The 21,579-nt window shown below is 40.5% G+C and overlaps 1 protein-coding gene across 1 annotated transcript in view; it reads left to right on the plus strand.

Annotated features, from left to right (window-relative positions):
* Positions 1-1,534: 1,534 nt before the first annotated feature.
* Positions 1,535-21,579, plus strand: part of plekhg4 (pleckstrin homology domain containing, family G (with RhoGef domain) member 4) — an 84,305-nt gene continuing 64,260 nt past the window's right edge. The window contains exon 1 of the mRNA XM_084926852.1: positions 1,535-1,682. Within this exon, the coding sequence (XP_084782978.1) occupies positions 1,608-1,682 (75 nt within the window). The 5' untranslated portion in view covers positions 1,535-1,607. The remainder of the gene's footprint in view (positions 1,683-21,579) is intronic.

Here is a 21,579-nt window from a genome sequence, read left to right on the forward strand (position 1 = left end):
CAAAGTGTGTGGTAGACTGCAGCACATGAAAATGAACTCATTCGTACTTTGTATGAAACTTCCAATCAGATTTAATTATTGTTTCAGCTCAATTTAACCCTTCTCCTGACCTTCCATTTAAAATAAAGCTGTGTTCACTCACAGCACCATCTTGTGGTACAAACTCATATTACACTCATAGTACAGTTCAGCCCTTCTTTAGCTTCTGTCGGTATCTCTTCAGGACAATACACAGTAGATATTTTTGGCAGTTAAACTCATAGTTTTTGTTTCTTCAGATTGGGCCGACAACTTTAGTTAATTTCAGAAGGTTCAGGAGTATTTTCAACATTTAAAAGCGTCAGAGTTAAATACCAGAGCCAGGTATTTACCAAGTTAAATACCTGGCTTGTTATAGCTGTAACAAGCCAGGGGCTGTGTGTAAATGTAAACCCGTTGAGCTGTATGTTATCAGTGCTTCTGAACAAAGCCTTACAGCACGTACTGTATGCATCGTGTTGAAACAAGAACCGACATGCATTCGTCTGGCCGTGCTGAAACTGTACAAATATTTCTCTTTACTTTTGTTGTTCCTGATTTGCTGCCAGATCTGCTGGTATGTACACAAACAAGGTCTTGACGAGGAGACTGATAATCAGATTATCTCTGAATGCAGCTCGCTTTGTAGTTCACCTCTGCAGACGTCATTTAACGTGCAGCAAAAACTACAAACAGATGAAATTAAAAAATGTGAAATTTAAATTTAAAGTTAGAACAGCTTGTTTTTATTCAGTCCTGCAGCCTAAAAAGGAAAAGTTCAAATTTGAATTTGAGTTGAACTAACATAAAAATGAATTCAAACTTTTTACAAAGTCAAACAGAAAATATCAGCTGATTTCACAAAATTCACAAAACTATTTAAATAAGCAGTGCCTTAAACAGAATTGTTGTGTTTTTCAACACAGTCTTACTTTTTATATCCATCAAATCTATTCCCTACTTTAAATAAGCAGAAAAGTCTGTTTTATCATGTAAAGCAGGCTTTGTTTATTATTTTAACATGAGCTTGATATGACATGTGACCTCTTGTTTCATCCAATTTAAAGTGAAAATCTGTCTTTGGTAGAGATTAATGAGTGTTTTCTCAGACATATCAGGTGAACTGATCAGCACTGCTCCTTCACCTTGTCTATGAACAGTAATGCCTTACCAAATGAATCGTTGCTCTTTCCCCTTTAACAATGAGCGAGTTCATGAAACTGATAAATGAAAGGTTTCTGCTGTTGCTTGTTTGACATTAAATAGAGACAAAATATAGCCTGAGGACCTGAACAGACCCACAGACCAATTCAGTCTGACCTCTTACACCCTTATAGAAAACTACAAATAAAAAATAAATACAACCAGTGTCTGTGGTACACAGTTCATGGAGAGTAGCATAAGTAAGCACGGTGTGCATGGTATTTGAATTTAGCTGTTTGTACCCTGGCTCTTCCTTTACTTGAAACATGCAGCTCAGCACAGCACGCTGCGTGACTGCAGAGGGCGCTGTGGAGCGAGCACGCACAGTGCAGACGCCATGCAGGTGAAGGGGTGAAAGTAGGTCTCCTGTGGATATATTTGGAAGGATGATTTGTGATAAAGCGCTGAAGCAGGACAACAGTGTTCCTGAATCCTGGCTGAAGGAAGAACTCCAAACAGTGGTGAGTGTGGACACACACACACACACAACCGGATACCGCGCACCAGGGTCGGTTTCAAGCTGAACCTGACTCCCTGACATTAGCCACACCTGTTAGCTAATTTGTTAGCCTAAATGGAGGATGGGTATGTCCTTAAATATGGAGAAAAGCTCCTCAGTGGCGGTGAGGTGAAGATTTTTGTGTGTTTTCTGCCTGATAGAGTCCTGACCGGAAGTTCGTAATTCAAACGGTTGTTTAACGGATTTGGCGGTTTGGCTAACTCTTGCTAGCTTCCTTTAAGCTGAAATTAGCCTCGTGCGCCTCTCTCTCTTTGGTTTTAAGAAATGGAATAAAGCTTTCACAAGTCTGAATTTATGTGCGTGTTTTTTTTAATTTTTAAAAAATAAATTTAGTTATGAGTAATATAGGTAATTATATGTCTGTGAAGGTTCTCAGTCATCCAGGTCATCGTAGTCAAAGGAGCTTGCAAAGAAAAGCGTCTGGACTTCTTTAAGTTACTTGAAGACGTTTCACCTCTCATCCGAGAAGCTTCTTCAGTTCTAAGGTCAAATGGTGGAGAGTCCCAGATATAAACCTAGTGGGAGTATCCCCCCACAAGTTGTATAATAGGTAGTTATACAACTTTCTCATTGATACTTGTAGCAGTAAATGGACTTTTGGAAGCCATGCAGGGATTTAGTCTCTCCCATAAAAGACAAAAACAAACTCCTGATATTTTATTTTATTGAATGCTTAAACTTTAAGTCCTTTTATAATCAAGTCTCTTCACTAACTTCTGGATTTGATCTCAGGATTGACAGTGTGTGTCACTATCTTATACCATGTCAGGTTAAAGTTGGATAACAGTCATTAGGGGTGTGTTTGGAAGTAACAGTTTTCCCTTCAGGGCCTGATGATTGTGTGTGACGGTATTCAGTTGTAGTTTTCTGTGCTCTATGATGGCCTGCAGATGTAACTTTCAGCTCCTTCAGTAAACCTGTCTGATTTTCATTATGTCTTTCCAGAGTTTAGTCTCGAGCTGCATGTTGTGTAACTGTGAGCTCTGCAGCAGCACGCCCTGCACCTTAAACATACTGTAGGAACAGTGTTTAGTGGGTGGACGACTGGCTGTAATTACTCCCTACAGTTATGAGGAGCATGTTGAACTTTGGGAAGTTGGGTGGTTAAGGAACAGTTGCTTTGGCTGTTAATTGTGATACATGGTAGATACAAATAATATACCAAAAATATTCATAATGTCACATAAAACTGCAGAACAGCCGTAACTTGGACAGCTTAGCTGCATTGTTTATGTTTTGAGTCCAACTTTTGTACTGTCTAAGGTTCAAAATGAGTGCAGATGCTACAGGTGGCTTTAATGGTAGGATTTAACCTGTCTCAAGTGTAGGTCTGCTTTTTTCAGTTTGTTTATTTGCGATTTTTTTGGGGGGGATTTATTGGTCATAAATTTATGAGGAAAAAAAGTTTACTAGAGACAGCAAAGATGAAAACTAGCATTTTTTTTTTTTTATCAGTAGTCAACTAATAATGATGTTCTTCAGCTTTTTAATATTTAACCCTCCAATTCTGTGCACCCCCACCCCCTTACTTTAGTCTTCCGGTCAAAATTGACCATTCTGTTTTAACAGGTCTTAAATTAGCACAACAAACATTTTTCACCACTTAATTCAGTTCAGTGGGTGGTTCAATGGGTTGCTCAGTGGGTTGTTCAGTAGGTCGTAAAGTGGGTCTTTCATTTGGTCCTTCAGTGGGCCGGTCAGGGGCCGGTGGGGGGTGGCTGGAGGGGGGGCTGTGGTTGAGTGGATTCCCATTCATTTCCTATGGCGGTAACTTTTGACCAGAAACACCACAGATGTAAAAAAGGATGTCATAAGGCCTTGAGGCAATCAGATGTAAAACACAATATTTATGAGTGCTTTAAGTTGTAAGTCGGTCAGATTTCACCTTTTCATTTTAACCTCTTGCATTCTGTGTGACACCGAAAGTGATTCTTGTAATATTTACAATAATTGCCAAAGATGGACCACAGCTAAGTGTTTTGTATATGTGGGGTTTATGTTTATCTCTTTATTACTAGCCACAAATAACAGGGAGACTGAACAAGGTGTAAACTCTTGCTGGCTGATTGTGTCTACTGCTTGCGTTGACACCATCAAACACCTGTTCCAAGCAGGAAAGCCCTGTGAGTGTACAACAGTTTAAAGACCTTTTATCTGTGATTAAGGATTAATTAAACTGTTTTCATTATCCACCAACTGTAATGTTTTCCTGCCTCTGAAGAGTTGCTGCTCACCTTCGTCTCTGTCACAAAGTACGATTTTTATTTTATTTTATTGTCGTTAAGTGCTGGACATTTCAGTTCCACTATAGTTGGTAGTTGGAAAAGAAAGAAATCCATGTGACAAACGTCGATGTGCCTCTTTGTCAATATTTTGGAGTATTTCAAACAGAAAGGTGAAGGGTGGGCATTCTGTTTATATTATAATGAAAGGTTTCCTTAGTTTAATTCTGGGCTGAATTCAGAGCCGGGTAAATGTTTTTGAATGTGACCCACAAACCAGGAGAAGCCTTCAGAGTCTAAACAGCTGACAGACACTAGCAGACATTTGGACTCATCACAGGGGGAACCTTAAGAGTCACTGTCTCTCAATCTGGATTCTTCTGTTGTTCAGCATCTGTGTACATCTGTAGCATTTCACTGTGATTATTGCTCTAACATTTACAAAACTGTCACGCTCACATCACATCAGAGACATTAAATTAAAGATGGACATAGTTACAGCGACATCACTTATTGCTTTGTGTTGTCCAGGAGTGAAAACTTGGCCTCCTCTGCCATCTTTATGTTATGTAATCAAAGACGAGTGATCTGACAGAGAAATTGAGGGACTGTCAGTCTCACAGTAAATCATCCCCAATCATCCTTTATTGTCCTCTGAGCACTAACGGAGGCCAGAATGTACAAAACGAACATCCAGTTGAATTCAGTAAGACTGTAAACCGGCGACTGAGACTATAAACTCATCAGGAAAGTGTTTACAGCATTACCCTGCTGGCCGGCCTCATTTTCTTTCTTGTCTGTAGTGTATATCTCAGATTCAGACTGTCCTGCCATAGCCATTGTTATACTGTATACCACGTATAACTATAACCATGTAATAACTGAAATGGCACAAATGGAAATGAAGAAATGTACAGATAAACCCTGAACAAGGGGAGCCTATAGAGAATTTATAGAGCTGATCTTGTTTGGCATCACAGTGCATTTAGGTCATAATTCTGATTGCAAAAGCTGCCGGATACGTGTGTTTGTTTGCTGGATTGCTCCCACATTCATGAAATTGTTTCATTATTAGCCACAGATGCTAGCTGTTCGTAGAGTAGGGCTGCATGTGTTTGTTGATGTTGGGGATCACCAATGCTCAAGGTTACTGATGATGGCTCATTTTGTTTTTACTCATTTTTGGCTCATATCCTCATTCATGCATCAAATTAAGATTATTAATACTATGAGATTGATACTGAATTGCCTCACTGTAGTCTCAGATAATTGACACTTTCAGCTCAATCAAATTCATGCTCAAACATCTGCATGCTATGAAATGTACAGGTGTGTTTGGGGGGTGGGGACAAGGTGAATGCAGTTATAGTACACTTTGATTCAAAATTCAGGCCAGCAGTCAGAAATGAGTCTATTTTCTCTGATTTGATGATGGATCACTGTATTCTATATACATACACACATATATTATTGCATACACAGACACATTATATGGTTACATGTAAAGATGCAACATAAAGGTGAAGCAGGTTTGACTTTACTGTGAATCTCATAATGTGAATTTAGCAGGGATAGCTCAGTAGGTAGAGTGGTGGCCCCATGATCAGAAGGTCGGGGGTTCGAATCCACTGAACGGCTACCCTGAGGGTACCCCTGAGCAAGGTACTGTCCCTACACACTGCTCCCCGGGTGCCCAGTGGCTGCCCACTGCTTCACTGAGTGAATGGGTTAAATGCAGAGAGGAATTTCCCCACAGGGATCAATAAAGTATACGTTATTATTAGTAGTGCATTAATGGGCAAATTAAATGGATCGTGGATCCTTGACATTGTTGTCCATTAGCATAAACTTAATGGTTATGGTCCATGCGTGTGCATTATGGAAGGCTAAAAGTACAATCCTAATGTATGAGCCTGGAGGGTTAACTGGGGAAGTGATTACACCGTGGAGCTGAAACCTTAACGAAAAGGTGCAAATTCATGTAAAATTATTATTGGTCACTTTATTTTCTTGAACAGATAAAATAAATGGCACAATATATACTTGTGTGGCCAATGCAGTACAAGTGATACCTGGATATCACCTTGACTGCTGAAGTGATAAGTTGTTTTTATTCAGATAACTAAGAGCTCTTCGCAGGTTTATGATTTCACAGGTAAGAGTGTGATTAGAGTCAGATTCCCACCCACTGCCAAATGTAGTTTGGATCTGATTCCATGTCTTTGGCATTTTTAACATTTACTGTCTTCCAGTCTTTTTATATCCTTCAGTGTCTCTGCCTGTTTTACCTCTTTGTATCTGAGGAAGAAGAATCACATGCTCCTGTTCATTGTTGTGTTTGTGTTTGGCGCACTGCAGCCGTTTGTCCTCTCCTTCTTAAGTGACCTCCAGAACAGTCATTCGTCCTCGTATCTTTTCAAGCGTCCTGCTGTTGATTTATCCTGTCACGGAGGCTTCGGTGACCTCACGTGATATGCATTTGGTTTAAAAAGGGAAAAAAAAAATCCTCCTTCAGCTGATGATTAAAAGAAAACAAGCAGCCCTCAGCATTTATCTCTGCAGCTTTAGTCTCTGAGGTGGAAGTTGGGCTGTAATGGAAACCCCACCTGTTTCGCAGACTTGGAGCATGACACATCTGTTTTACAACAACTGCTCTCAGATCTGCGTCTCCTTTAACCTCTCAGCTGCTGCTGTTGCTCAGAGTTTATCCTGTGAATCACAGCCTCGCCCTCCATCAGGCTTCTCCAACAGTCTAGTAAGGCCTGAGCCCCAGGGAAAGCACATACCAACACCTCAGCAGGCCGATGGACGCTTTCCTGGCAGGCGGTGATTCTGCTGCATCAGACAGCAGAACAACAAAAGAGAAAGTTTTAAACACCTTGTCACAAATCAGGTTTCCTGCTCAGTTTTTCTCCCAGTGTTGAGTCTGGATGAGCAGAGCAAAGACGGTGTGTTCACCATGATATACGGAGAAGAACCTGTTGAAGATCAACTTGGCTGACATAGAACAGTGCTATGCTATGATTTATGAAAACTGACTAGTGTGGTGTGTGTCATCAACATATAGAAAATACTGTATCAAGATTTAAAAAAATCATGTCGCACTTGACTTTTCCTTCAGGGTCAGTAGATTGAGCTCAAACTGTTTCTTACTCTCACTTTTGTATTGACAACATATAGGTAATAATATACTGGGATTCTAAATATCACGTTACTTTATTATCACTTTGTTAGTAACAGGTTCTAACATGTACAGTGTTCCTGAATAAAGGAATTTATCCCCTTGGTTTTTATTAAGGAAGTAAAAAAAACTTCCTTTACTTCCAAAAACCAAAGAAAAGCTGCTGGTGCAGCACGTGGGAACAACCTCCAGACTGCTGCCACCCTGCTGTTGGATGAAGTAAACACAGAACAGTGTAGAACCGAACATGATTAATCAGCATGTGGTCACCAACACCTGATCTGTGGAATCCTAATATTGGAGTAATGCATGCTTATAAATATTGCTGAGAGTTATCCAGGTGAATGATAAATTAAAGCTAGATTCCTGCTTCAGCCCCGCTTTATAAAGATGCCTGACACTGTTATGTCATAGTCCTGGTGTTGTATATAAAGCCTGGCTGGGTGTTTAGACATGTAGAAAGTTTTAATGAGAGAGCTTGAGGCTGAAGGAAGTGATGATTCATGCATTGCAATTGAAGAGAGCAGAGTGCTGTCATTACTGACGGCTCTGTGTATGCAGGACCGTCGCTCTGACTCCGTGCTCGGCTGAGCTGCAGGCCTGGGCTCGAAGCAGCGTATAAGACCCTCCTTACCCAGCAGGCGAGGAGATGGATGTTTATGTGTTGCAGGTCAGCGGGGTCACCCTGCTTGCCTTTCCCCGTGCCTACTCAGCAGCTAAGTGGATGTAGTTGTTTATGAAGCCTGCAGTCTCACCTGGCTTGGTGGGTGTAAATCTGAGGCTAATTGTTAGTTTTGTCAGACAGCCGGCCAGCTGTAAACAGCAGATTGAGGAAGCTGGGTGTATAATGAGGAGGACATGCCCGCTCAGACTCTCTGATGGAGCCGCTTCAGCTCCCACACTCATATCTTCTTTTCTGAAATCTTATACACACGGGCTGTGACATGCATAGTGTGAGCCCACTGATATCTCAGCTGCTGTTTGTGATGTATTCTTTAAAAGTCTGGAAAATAAAAATGTCATCATCCACTCAGATTTCATCTTGATGCATGCTCAATCATCCAGGTAAGTAAATCTCCAGAAGTTGATTCTGTTCATGAACAGAATCAACTTTTAGAGATCCACTCAGATTGTACATTTTTACCTTTATATGGCTCAAAATGTCTCTCTGTGAAAAGAAGTGGTGAAAAATGATAGGAAATCATGAACTTTAACCTCCTAAGACCCAAACTCTTCCATGGCATGCAATTTTAATTTCTCTTTGATATTTGGGCTGATTGGGTCCTGACCCTGCCCTGGTGGTGGAATTGAACTCAGGACCTTCTTGCTGTGTGCCCACAGTGCTAACCACCGTGTCACCGTGCTGCCTCGTAAGAGGATATCAGGCCCTTGTAGAGCAAAATTGAGTATTTTGGTCTAAATAATCCAAAATGTGATGTCCACATATGTGGATGCCAGGTCCTAGGAGGTTTAAGTATTTATCCATAACAAGAGAAACACACTGCAGTAGTGTAATAATGATTTACTTCTGCACAATGAAGCAATGAAGACATAGACTGTCTGCAGGAGATGCTGGGCGTGTCTTCTCCTTAAAGATGATGGTCTTGTTGGCCTGAGTTATGGGACATTGCGGTCTTTGTTTTAAGTTTGAGTAACTGTACCTGTTTATCCAGATGTTGTCGCTGTCCTAGAACATCCCTGTAATGTTATATCTCACTGCCTCCAGATAGAAATACTAGAGCAAAACCTCAGAAATGTGATGTGTGCACATGTGTATCACATCATATGTCAGTACTAGAGATGGCACGATACCACTTTTTTATGTCCGATACGATATCATAAATTTGGATATCTGCCGATACCGATATGAATCCGATATAGTGTTTTTTAATCAATAAAACTGTTTTTTTAATATCTTGCTGCTTTTTGTATAAGTTCATACTCAAGTTAAAAAACAACAACACTAAAGCTATTCTGTTACACCTGTATGTAAAAAAACAAAAAACAAAAACAAAACAAAACAAAAAACAAAACAAAAAAAAACAAAACACTGCACCCAAAATATTTCATAGATCAGCAACACTGATCAATCTAATAAAGTTAAACCTACTCCATCCTTCCTATTCTGGTATTTTAAAGAGTACTTAGCAGAAATATTAAGCAACCTAACTAATAGGGTTGCAAACTCCCAGCAAAAGAAAATAGGGAACCAGCCTCTTCCTCATGATGCTTAATCGATGTAATCAACTTTAATTTGATGCAGGGTGAAAAAAAATTCACAGAAATAAATAATTTTTCAAGAATAATTAAATAGATTCAACATCTTTCTTCAACAGAATTGCAGAATTCACAGATGGTATCTTCCCAAAGGAAAAAGTACTACAGCTTACTAGGGTATATTAGACTTAACAGTTACTATATACAGTAATGGACTTCTATATATTTTACATCAGATTAAAACTTTGGGTGTAAGATTCAGATAATTATTAAATAATTAAAAGCTAGATATTTTAAATGAGAATAAGAAAGAAAAGTATGTCTTTGTGCCCCCTTTTCCCTGTTCATGCCCTATCGGCCCCCCTGGCTAAACTTTGCTAGATCCGCCCCTGCACAGTTACCAGCCGTCAGCTGCGTAGAAAAAGATCCTGGTGTAGAAAGTAATATTAAATAAATTCTAACAACAGCTTATCAAGGTTAAACGTGCTGCTGTTGTTCAGCCGCTGGTTTCCTCTTTCTGGTGCGAAGTGGGCCAAAAACAAACAAGAGAGACGGACTCGCAACAGAAAAGCCGATCAGCTGATCATTAAGCAGTTTCACAATTGAAGTAGCAGCAGGAGAGAGAGAGAGAGAGGCAGTTGCTCTATATATCGGTTGTTAAGCTTAACGCGGGAATGCTTTACAAACATTCAGAGATGAACTTACACACTTGCTTTACTTCTCTCTGACATAACTTCCTCGGAGATGAAAAGTTTGCAAGCAGGCTACAAATACACACAGCCGCTCTATCACGTGACCACACTGCTCCGACGTGCTACGGTTATGAGTCGAGTTACGCCATGTTGCAAGTTTTGTGAGGTGCTTTTTTTGATATTTAATGGATCGGATTACATTTTTTATTTCTCTCCGATATCCGATCCAGTAATTTAGGTCAGTATCGGACCGATACCGATACGTAATATCCGTAAGAGAGTAGTAGAACTGCTAGTCCTGCTCTGACCAGGCTGTGATCGCTGCCATTGACATAAACTCTGATGGCTCATTAAGAGTGGGATGATTGTCAGCCGCCCTCCTTCATGTACAGTGTGTGGCTGAAACAATAAAAACGACACAGCATAACTGCTGCTGATGAGACAGCCACTTCCAGCATGAAGAGAACAGAAAGGCTTCACTGGTGGAACATATCATCATACAGCAATAAATGATTTATCCCGCCGTAATATGTGAACCAAAGTGGACAGATACCTGCTCCATAGTTACACTAATTCATTTGCTGTGCTCGCCACACAAAAGCTAAAATAAAAACACTCTTCTGAAGAAGTAGACCTACTAAAGTTATGTAATAGTTTATTCAAATGCAGTGCATGGAGAATAGCTTTAAAGATGGCACTATTCATTGTTAGATTTACTATCTGATGGCAGCTGTAAGTGAGTCTTCCTTTACATAAGGAGCAGCGATTATTCCGGTTAGTAAAAATAATGTGTCAGTAATCCATCCTTCAGCCACAGGGGAATGTGGCTGCCCAGTTGGGAGGTCCTTGCCTTTCTTTGGAAACAGAACCAGGACCAGCCGGCCAAGAATGAAGCTATTCTATGAGGGCTTAGCTCCAAGCCTGGCCCTGCTCCTCATTGGCTGTGTGAAATTGTTCTGCGAGGTGGAAAACCTGCTCACATTCTTCTCCGATGAGCTGTTTTGTCATTCGGAGAGCTCAGAGCAGAGAGATGTACTGTTTTATAGATTTGTTGTCATCCTGTAGATGTCTCTGTGCCTCTCAGCTCTCACGGCACCAGTAATTATACAACAGGGCACAGAACGGGCCCACCGAGGCAGGCCTATTTGGATAATCACCACTTTACATGTGACTGCACGCTGGACGCCCCGTCCAAACTGCTCTGCATGCTATTGTGTTTGTTCACACGTATGAAACGCAGTGTGATTGCATAACGAGAGAAATATCTATCTATCACCAGGTTCAGAGGTGTTACACTGATGTTGTTATCAAATGTAGTTGTTTAGTTGCATGTCCAGGATTAATAACCATAGTAACTCAAAGAACCCGCTCTCAAAATTCCTGTAAGAAAAACTCTTTGAACACAAGATTTTGTTTTATGACTGATAAAAGTTTCTTTTAGGGCTGGGTGATTAGCTGGGTGACCCTGTACTTGCAAAAAGATGTCCAGTTAATTAAACCTTGAAGTTAATTTTAAATATGACTTCAATAAATGTTGAAATTCATAAATTACAACCATTTTTAGAGTCAGATTGGGGGTTTACTCAGTAGGAGGTAAGCTCGGTGGCTAACAGCTTGTGATTGACAGTTAACTAACGAACATGTGGTTTTATAGTCAGTTTCACCCCTCGCCTTCGCTGTCTGCGATTATAAATCAAGCCCAGGCTTTTTCCTTTACAGCAGTGCACCTTTTCCACTCCCCGAGAGCCTAAAATCACTCAGTTTGGTTCATGCCGAGTCAGGAAAGAGGAGGGAAAACCTTTGGTCAACAAGATCTAAAAGACGTACAAGTTATAACAAAGCCTGTGGAAAGATCGTTAAAGGTTGCCTACAGTTGTGGGGCTTCCTTACTTAGCTGTATGCCACTAAAAGCAGACTAAGTTTTGGTTGGTAGTCGATGTCGGCCCTTCTTCACAGTTACTGAGGTTTATAGTGTAATTGTGTTCAAACGATTTTGAAAAGTGCAGTATGTAAGACAACAGAAAACCCTTGCTGACTTTTGGAGACTGCTTTTATATTTAGGAGTCTTTATAAATGGAGCTGGGACTGGGCGGTTTAAGCCACTGATTGTGAAGCAAGCTGACCCGGTTCACCCTCCTGCCCCTCTTCCTTTTCTCTCCATATTCAGCAGTCACATGAAAAGAGGGCCGTTTTGAGGCCATTGAAGCTGCAGTCAGGCTAAAGTGTTGCCTTTAAGGAGCCCTCCGGGGAAGCCTGGCCAACACATAAAAGCTTTGGATTCAAGGCAGACTCCACAGAGGCCTCTTCAAGGCCGGGGTTCAGGACTGAACTGAAGCTGCTCACCACAACAGACCAGCAGGACAAAATATGCAGTCGCTGCAAGAAAAGAGCGGCAGCAGGGAGCCTTTTTACTGCCAACAGGAAGGAGATGGGGTTTGAAGGAGCGTCATCGAGGCAGTGTTCGCTTTGACGTGAACAGTGGAGTGCTATATGAACTGTAATGGTACTTTACTCGGGACTGTTGCCCACTTCATACACTTAAACAGTGCAAGTATAAGATAAGAGAAGGCGTTTATTTCCCACCATCTCCAAGAGTGGAATCTCAGTTATCTCTTCTCGTACAGCAGTAAAAGATTCATTCCACCTTTAATTAGCTGACTTGGGTGGATTGATATCAGCGAAGAAGTGAAGTGTTAAAATCATAACATTAGCCTGCTTCTTTAATCTGTTTCTTTGCTGATTTTCATAAATAGAAATTATGAACTAGATTAAAGGATTTGTGGTTTAAAGTAAACACCTGACCATGTCCTCAGACTCATTGTCATCACAGGTGGTTCAGTGTCAGCTGGTCATGTTATCAGTATATCATCTGCGAAAAGGAGATAATGCAACTGAACTGCACATCTTCTGCCCCTTGGCTGCACCAAAACGTCCTGACCTGATGATGTCAACGCTCCATGGAAACAGGTTGACTTATTGCCGGAAGAAAAAACTGTCACTATGATTGTCAAGGGAGCAAATAACCTGCAACAACAGCCTGATATCCATACTCCTGAAAACCCGCAGCAGGAATTGGCTGAAGCCAAGTTCACTGTTTGGGGAAACTGAGATAAAGAGCTGGTCCAGTGTTCCACAACCAGATTGACTTCGACGTTTGCCTGGATAGCAATCCCTTTGAAGCTGGAACACACCCTGTGGTCCTCCATCTTGAAAAAGAGAAACTCAGTTTTCTGAAGGCGTGTCAACCAGGAGAGCTCCACAACGTCTAGAGCATCCACTCAAAAACAATATCTGCCTGTTGATGTCTCCCAATCCCACCATCATACACGGATGTCTGTTTATTAGTAGTAATTAAAGCAGTAATTAAATTGGATTAATTGGAGTATTTGTTGAAAATGATCCTGCATGACTTTCAACTTTAATCAGGTAAAAGAAAAATTGTATAGTTTCATTTACAGTTTCTTTACTTTTCTCTACTTTTGTAACTCTTTAAAAAGACACAGTTCATTTAGTGTCTTCAGTTAAATTATACTTTGGATTCAGGGAAATCTGCAGTAACTGTTTCAAAGCAAAAGTCTAAGCGTGTGAAATAAGGAGCATCTCGGTATTGACCAAAATGATTTATAGTCCCAGTACTTAGTAGTACTTGTTAATGCTGTCATTATATTTATTGAACAGAAAGTCAAACCGACTCTCCTGCCAGCAGTCATTAATCACTGGTTCTGCCAGCGCTGCAGGGTGTGTTTGATCAATTCCACCTCTTCCTCCTCCTGTTAATGTTTCTTTATTCATACTCCGTTTGGCTGAATCCTCACATTCCTCACACAAAGCATGAAGCAGAGTTGGTGACGAACACTTTGATTTTCTGTCAACCATGTGGAAAAAAAGATTTTAAATGAAAGTAACCCACGGCCACCTGTTCATTCACAGGTTCTTACAGCTTGGATTTAATTATTGGGGAAAAAAAACTCTTAGAACATGCCAAAAACTTAATTCATTAAATGCAACAATGTGATAGGTTGCTCTGATTGATTTTTCAATGGAGTTCAATTGGAGTTCATGAGAATGCATCCATTTTTACAAGACATAATTACACACTCATCAGTGTATTTTTCTAAGTACAATAATTTCTATTAAATTAACTCAAAACAACTGACTGTGCCTTTATAGTACAGGTGTCTATGAAAAAGAGGAAGTTGGCTAAAGATGATATTCCATGTTCTGACTGAAGTATTTCTGTAAAAATTCAAACATATAGTCCTTATAACTTTGACTATAAATAAAAACAGAAAACGAAATACCAGCTATGTTTGAAAGAAAGTTTGTGAAATTGGGCTAGTTGACATATAATGATGTGTTTCTTCTAAAAAACCAACAAAAAACAAACTTTGGTGCTTAGGTTGATATGTCAGTATTTGATTGGCAGATATCCTGTGCCTGGTTATTGATACCCTGGCTGCTGCTTTTGTCTCATGGAGGTCTGAGTGTTGTCAGTAAATGAGAACAGACTGCAGGCAGCTTCCTTCCTAGAGACCGAGTCTCCACAGGCAGAACATCACCCACTAAAGGATTATCCTGCTGTAAATACAGTTGAAAGGGGAAGATAAAAGCCGTTGCTCATAAATCTTGCTGTCGCTGATCCAGTCTGATATACACCTGCTATGGTGACTGTTGCTATATTTAAACATCAGTCTTCTTTAACGTGAATACACTCCCACAGAGTTCACAGCTGCTTCTTTGTGTTTGGTGAAGTGCGTCCGCACTTTGCAACCTTTTAATCCTTTGATGTATTCATCCAGTCTGGGTCTGCTGAGTCTGTTATGAAGAAGGTGTTTGTATGTTTAAATTTAAGTTGGATCTTCCTGTCTGAACTGTGCCTGGCATTTGGCTGTGAGTCCATCAGAATCCCAGCGTTGCCTCTGGTCTACGTCAACTTCTGCTGGGCTTTAGATAGAAGAGCTACAAGCTGCAGTCTTTATGTGAGCGGTGGTTCCACATGCTGCTTTTTGACTGTGCTTGACCCACCAAGTCCTCACGGGAGGACTTTCGAGGAAAAGAGGCATCAGAAATATTTATTTGCAGGAATAATCCGGTTTGCCTCGTGTGGCGAAGAAAAGGGTTATTTAAGACATTACTGAACTACTGAATACATAAGTTCTAGTTTATTCAATCTTAAATCTTGTGTAAAAATGTTTAAAATAGTCCAATAACTCTGATCTCTGGCTGGAATAGGCTGTCTTCATCTTGTTTTTATAACATTACAGAGGTTGGTAGACTTGCACTGACTGTGTGCAACACTAAATTGCCTGTGATGCTGGTTGAAGCTTCCATCTTTTCTGGTGGAAACCCTGAGATGTTTCAGTTGATGCTTCTGTTGTCCTTAGTTTTGTGTCCTTTTTTTGTTTTTGGTCTGAGCATCACTGCGAGGCTCAGAGTGTTTACCTCAGTCACTGCAGCAGAACACAGCTGTGACCTACAACACACACTCATTACCGAGCTCCCTGTGCTGCTTTTTATTCATTTGATCTGATTTCCCCTCGTGTCTTTTCCCCGGAGACACCGCGGGGTCCCTGTGAGACCACTAAAGACCCTCTTAAGGTCAAAGGAGGACCACCTGCCACTTAGCGTTAGTGGAGACAACAATAACCCTCAGGACAGAGGATGCATCCCTGTATCCTGTTGCATTTTTGTTTCTATCTATTTAGTTTTTGTCTCTGTCAGTGCTCATATGATTACTGTCAGTGTGCTTCAGTTTCACAGCAGCACCTGATTTTTGTGATTAAAGAAATTCTGCTTCTGTTGTTTTAAACCCATCTGGAGACTGAGCTCACATATACAGAGGACCAGTGTTGGGTAAGTTACTTTAAATTAGTAACTTAGTTACATTACTAGTTACTTCTATCAAAAGTAACTCAGTTACTTCAAGTTACTCGTTACTTTCAGAGTAACTAGTTACCAGGGAAAGTAACTTTGGTTTTACTCAGAATTCTCTTGTTAATGTGTTGCTTCCGTAACTGGATACCCAGCCAGACTGCCAGTCTTCTAGCTTGCTTACTTGCCACAAGTGCACTGTGCCACCTACCAATAGAAAGGAAAAAATAATGTGCACATTTCCACGAGAGAAATCCCACACCTGATTCTATCCTAGCCTGCTTTTTACATCCAACACAAAAACTGCAGTCGTGGTGCTTTCGATTGTACTCAGAACTCGGAAATTCTGCCTTCTGAATAGGAAGATGTAGGTAACACCAGACTGCAGATGAGCTGCTTACAGGGCTGGACTGGGACAAAAAAATCGTCCCGGGCATTTTGACTAGAGACCGGCCCACCATTATAGGAAAAATCATAAAGCCTTTGAATGCAAACAAACACTGTTGTGACAGTGATGTACACTGTTCTGATGGTATATATGTATCAATCTATCAATTGTTTGTTGTAAGACTCAGATAATTATTTTTTTAAAAGTGAGACATTTTAAATGAGAATAAGAAAGTATTTCCTTGTGCGCCCCTCTCCCTTTTAATTCCCTACCTGGACCCCTGGCAACACTTTGCTAGACCCGCCCCTGCACAGTTACCAGCTGTCAGCTACTTAGAAAAGGATCCTGGTGTTATTTGTCTCTCAGAAACAGTTCATAACTTCTCTTCAACTCATTCATGTTAACTAAAAGGTAAACCTGTTTCTCCATCACCTGTTCAGCTCTGATGATTCAGTAAGGACATCTCCTGGTTTCATCTTCATGTTTCCCTCTCACCAGATAACCAAACGACATCATGACCAGCAGCTTTACAGCTGTGGCTCCAGCCAACATCAGCTGATACTAGAAATTAATATTAAATAAATTCTAACAACAGCTGATCAAGCTTAAAAGTGCTGCTCTTGTTTAGCGCGACATCCGCTGGTTTCCTCTTTCTGGCGCAAAGTGGGCGATAAATAAACAAGAGAGAAAAGCCGATCAGCTGATCACTGATCAGTTTCATGATTGAAGTAGAAACAGGAGAGGGAGGGGGAGAGAATGAGAGGAGAAGAGGCAGCTGTGCAGCGTAAACACAGAATAACTCCAGCTTTGTGTCTTTTTCATTGTAGCTGAAGTCCGGGACAAACTGTGTTCCTTTTCACCTCAATACGAAACCCGTAATATTTTCTCTGAATACAAGACGATTCCGTTTTTTACGGGACGGTTGGCAACTCTAATAATTAACCTTATGAACAAAATAAAGTTCAACATCAGTAACATAGCACCCACCCAGCTGTATAGAAACTCCGTCATGCTAGCTAGCACGCAGTACGAAAAAGTCAGCATAACGAAAATAAACTCCACCTAAACTTGGTTTATATCTGACCCAGATGGACTGCAGGTTATAACTTCTTACCTGAAGTTCAGTTCACCTGACACTCTCGGACCAGCGGCCGCTTCGGGTCTCTCCTCTTGCCTCCCTTTTCCTTCATCCACCTGCTGGCTTCCACCACTTGCTAATGTTATTGAATCTGTGGAAGCTCCGCGATAGGCTCGTTATTCGTTACTTCGTGTGGTGGCTATCTAAATCCCAGTAACGAGTAACGCGTTCCTGGTTTTGGCATAATAACTAGTTACCGTGCTCGTTACCACAATAATAACGTAGTTACTGTAACGCGTTACTTAATAACGAGTTAGTCCCAACACTGCAGAGGACCAGGTAAACTCGCGTGCAAATACTGGGATTTGCTTCTGTATACATGCAGGTATTTTTATTTTATTTTATTCTTAAATCTTGAGAGAGTTTTGAAAAGGTGGATAATGTTACTTTTAAGCATGAGACAGACTTCACAGGATCAGATATCGATGTATGGTAGAGCTGGACCTCAGTCCGAGCCTGTGTGGATATGTCTTTGTGGTTGGTATTGACTCTATTTATTTATTTATTTATTTATTGAGTTAAAAAAAAAAAGCCCTACTATAGACTAGAGCAGGACGATATGGCCCAAAAAAAATATCACGATATATATTTGAAAATTTGCGATAACGATATAACTGACTAGGGCTTCACGATTAATCGTTAGAAAATCGCGATCTCAATTCATACTTATGTGCGATCTCATTTCCAAATGACAATGATTTTTTTTTAAAAAAAGAAAAAAAAAAAAGACGACGACGATTGTACCGCATTTTGATCCGGGACATAATCTGCATGAAGACAAGCGCTCACTCTTCCTGCTCAACAAATGACAAGGGCGGAGCCTTATACCACGTGATACAGAAGCTGGCTGCTAAAATTGGCAGGGAAAAAACAACGAAGAGCACGTCAGGGATGATGAGAAAGTGACAGGAGAAAATCCGTCCCGGTCAACCACCCAAACATCAATAACGGGAACCTTATACAGCGCTTCCCTATACCCGTCGAACTCCCGCAGGCACAAAGAAATTACGGAGGCTATCACTTATCACCTGACCAAAGATATGGCTCCCATCAACACTGTGCAAAACGAGGGATTTAGGAAAATGATCAACACCCTAGACAAACGCTACACAGTGCCGTCCCGCAACTATTTTTCTATTGTTGCACTACCTGCTCTATACACGCAGTGTCGAGCAACGGTGGAGATGGAATTTCAAGCAGTACAACATTTTGCGGCAATGACAAAATGTGAGACATTTGTTGTTTTTATGTTTATTTATTGTTTTTATGTTCAGTGTCAACTGTTACGAAGTTGATGTGCAGTTAATAAGTGCAAGAAATATTTATATTAGAAAAGAAAATCGTGAGAGAATCGTGATCTCAATTCTAAGCAAAAAAAAATCGTGATTCTCATTTTATGCAAAATCGTGCAGCCCTATAACTGACGATATAATTTCTGCGAGACAAAATACAACTCCACAACTTGCACAAAAAACCCCATCCATTTATTTTCACTTAAACAAGCTGCTGTTTTTTATGTGCATTAAAGCTATATAAACATTTAACAGTGCAAATGCAAATTCCTTGCTGAAAGTTTAACCAAAAGGCATTTCCAGTAGAAATGGGCTGACATATCCTGAGCATAACTACGTATAATATCCACTGAAGTTAAAAAGAGGTTCTTTGCTACATTAAACTGCAGTGTGCCAAATAAAAAAGTCAAATATGTATTTTTCGGACCATAAGATGCACGGGATTATAAGGCACATTAAGCGAAACAAAGCAGTCAGATAAATCAAACTTTATTCAACTCATTCTTCTTGCTTCCTCCACTTCTGTACCATTGATTCATTAATGCTGTATTCTATCACAGCTGCTCTATTCCTATGTTGTTGCAGTATATTAATGACTAAATTCGTATTGTGGATGGATTATCTCAGTTGTTCTCCTGACTGAAGTTTGGTCCGTTTACAGCATCCTGCCATGTGATTGCATTTGTCTCTAACCGCCAGGAAGCTTCACGTTAACGTTTATCGAGTGGAAAAGTGTTAGCGTTCATCCTCCAGCTTCACTGTTTATATTATGCTAACATAGCTGTGTCGCTAGCGATCACGTAGCACATCATTATATACCAGGTAGCCCAACTTCAGTAACCCTACAAACGTCACTGCTGTTTAGTTTCCTGTCTTCATTTATGTTGGAAGTGATAGCAGAGCTGTACGTTTGAATTTTTTCAGAAATCTCTCAGTCAGAACATGCTATGTCATGCTTAGGTAACTAGCGAAACTAGCGAGCTAACTTGCGCTAACTTCCTGCTAGCTTCTAACTCCGTTAAATGTAATAAAGTCTGTTTTCATGGATGCCTGGATGTTAAACTTCATAGTTACACCTGGTAAAGCAGCACCGCTGATCGTTTTATTAAGGATGAAAGAATTTAGACAGTTTTTAACTCTCAGTGATGCTGCAGTGATCGTTTAACTTTGGGACCTGAAGGGATGGGGTTTTAGACCCTGATTACACTCAGATTAACGAGCACCTTAGTCCGACAAATACGGCAATAATGACGGCCCGCTTGCATGTTCTACAAAAAAATGTGCTTTTCTGTGTATCTGACGGACAAACACCACACCAGTGAAGTTGCACCATTTTTAAAAACCAGTTCTGGTTCATCCATTTCACTCAACAATCCTCTTTCCCCCTTCTCATTCTCCGTTGCCTTTTTCGGTCATGTGCGTATGAAAACAAAGGCACTGCGCATGCGTGTTTTACCCATATTCTATCGCAATATTTCATTTTCTTATCGTTGCCTAACATTGTACCGGTATTACCGTTAACGGTATAATATGGCCCAGCTAGGGCTGGGCAATATGGCCTAAAATCCATATCGCGATATAATTTGAAGCACGTGCAGTAACGATATATATTGTGATATATTCTTTTCTTCTGTATAACGTATTTTCCACACTATAAGGCACACTTAAAATCCTTTAATTTTCTCAAAAATCGAGAGTGTGCCTTATGTATGAATTCTGGTTGTGCTTACTGACCTCGAACCGATTTTGGCGTGCAGAAATCTGTTAAAAAATGTTTTGATGGATTGTCAGAGCATTACGGCTGCCGTAGTGAGGAGCTTCGCGGAGAATTCTGGGTCCAAAACTCCCTCCTGTTCAGGTCCCAAAGTCAAACGAACACTGAGAGTTTAAAAACGGTCTAAATTCTTTCATCTTTAATAAAATCATCAGCGTTGCTGCTTTACCAGGTGTAACAATTAAGTTTAACATCCAGGCATCCATGAAAACAGAATTTATTAAATTTAACGGAGTTAGAAGTTAACAGGAAGTTAGCTCGCTAGTTTCCACCTAAACATGACATACCATGTTCTGACTGAGAGATTTTTGAAACTAATTAAAACGTACAGCTCTGCTACCACTTCCAACATAAATGAAGACAGAAAACTAAACAGCAGTGACGTTTGCAGGGTTACTGAAGTTGGGCTACCTGGTATATAATGTTGTGCTATGTGATTGCTAGCGACACAGCTATGTTAGCATAACATTAGCACAGTGAAGCTGGAGGATGAACGCCAACTTTTTTCCCACTCGATAAAAGTGAACGTGAGGGATTCTGGTGGTCAGGGACAAATGCAATCGCATAGCAGGATGCTATACACGGGCCAAACTTCAGTCAGGAGAACAACTGAGATTATTCATCCACAATACGAGGTTAGTTATTAATATACTGCAAAAACATGGGAATAGAACAGCTGCGAGAGAATTCAACATTAATGAATCAATGTTACAGAAGTGGAGGAAGCGCAGTTTTTGGCTTTCCCCATATTTCAAAAGTGCTTCATCTCTTTGCTATGACTGTCGCCTGCCATAATTTGCAGATGATAATGGTTTTAGCCGCTGCGATGCTTTCGACCAAAACGGGCGCAGCTTGATGACATCATCAACATGCACTATCGCGATAGAGCGGTATACTCAAAATCTCTATCGTTGGCCAAATTTATATAGTTTCTATCGTATATCGTTTATATCGCCCAGCCCTACTATAGACTGGCGACCTGCCCAAGGTGTACCCTGCCTCTCTCCTTATGACAGTTGAGTCAAGTTCAGCAGCCCCAAAAATGATATTTGTGACAATCAAA

The sequence above is a fragment of the Perissodus microlepis genome, chromosome 1 (assembly GCF_051167445.1).
Source record: "Perissodus microlepis isolate ML-2025 ecotype Zambia chromosome 1, ASM5116744v1, whole genome shotgun sequence".
Taxonomy (NCBI): Eukaryota; Metazoa; Chordata; class Actinopteri; order Cichliformes; family Cichlidae; genus Perissodus; species Perissodus microlepis.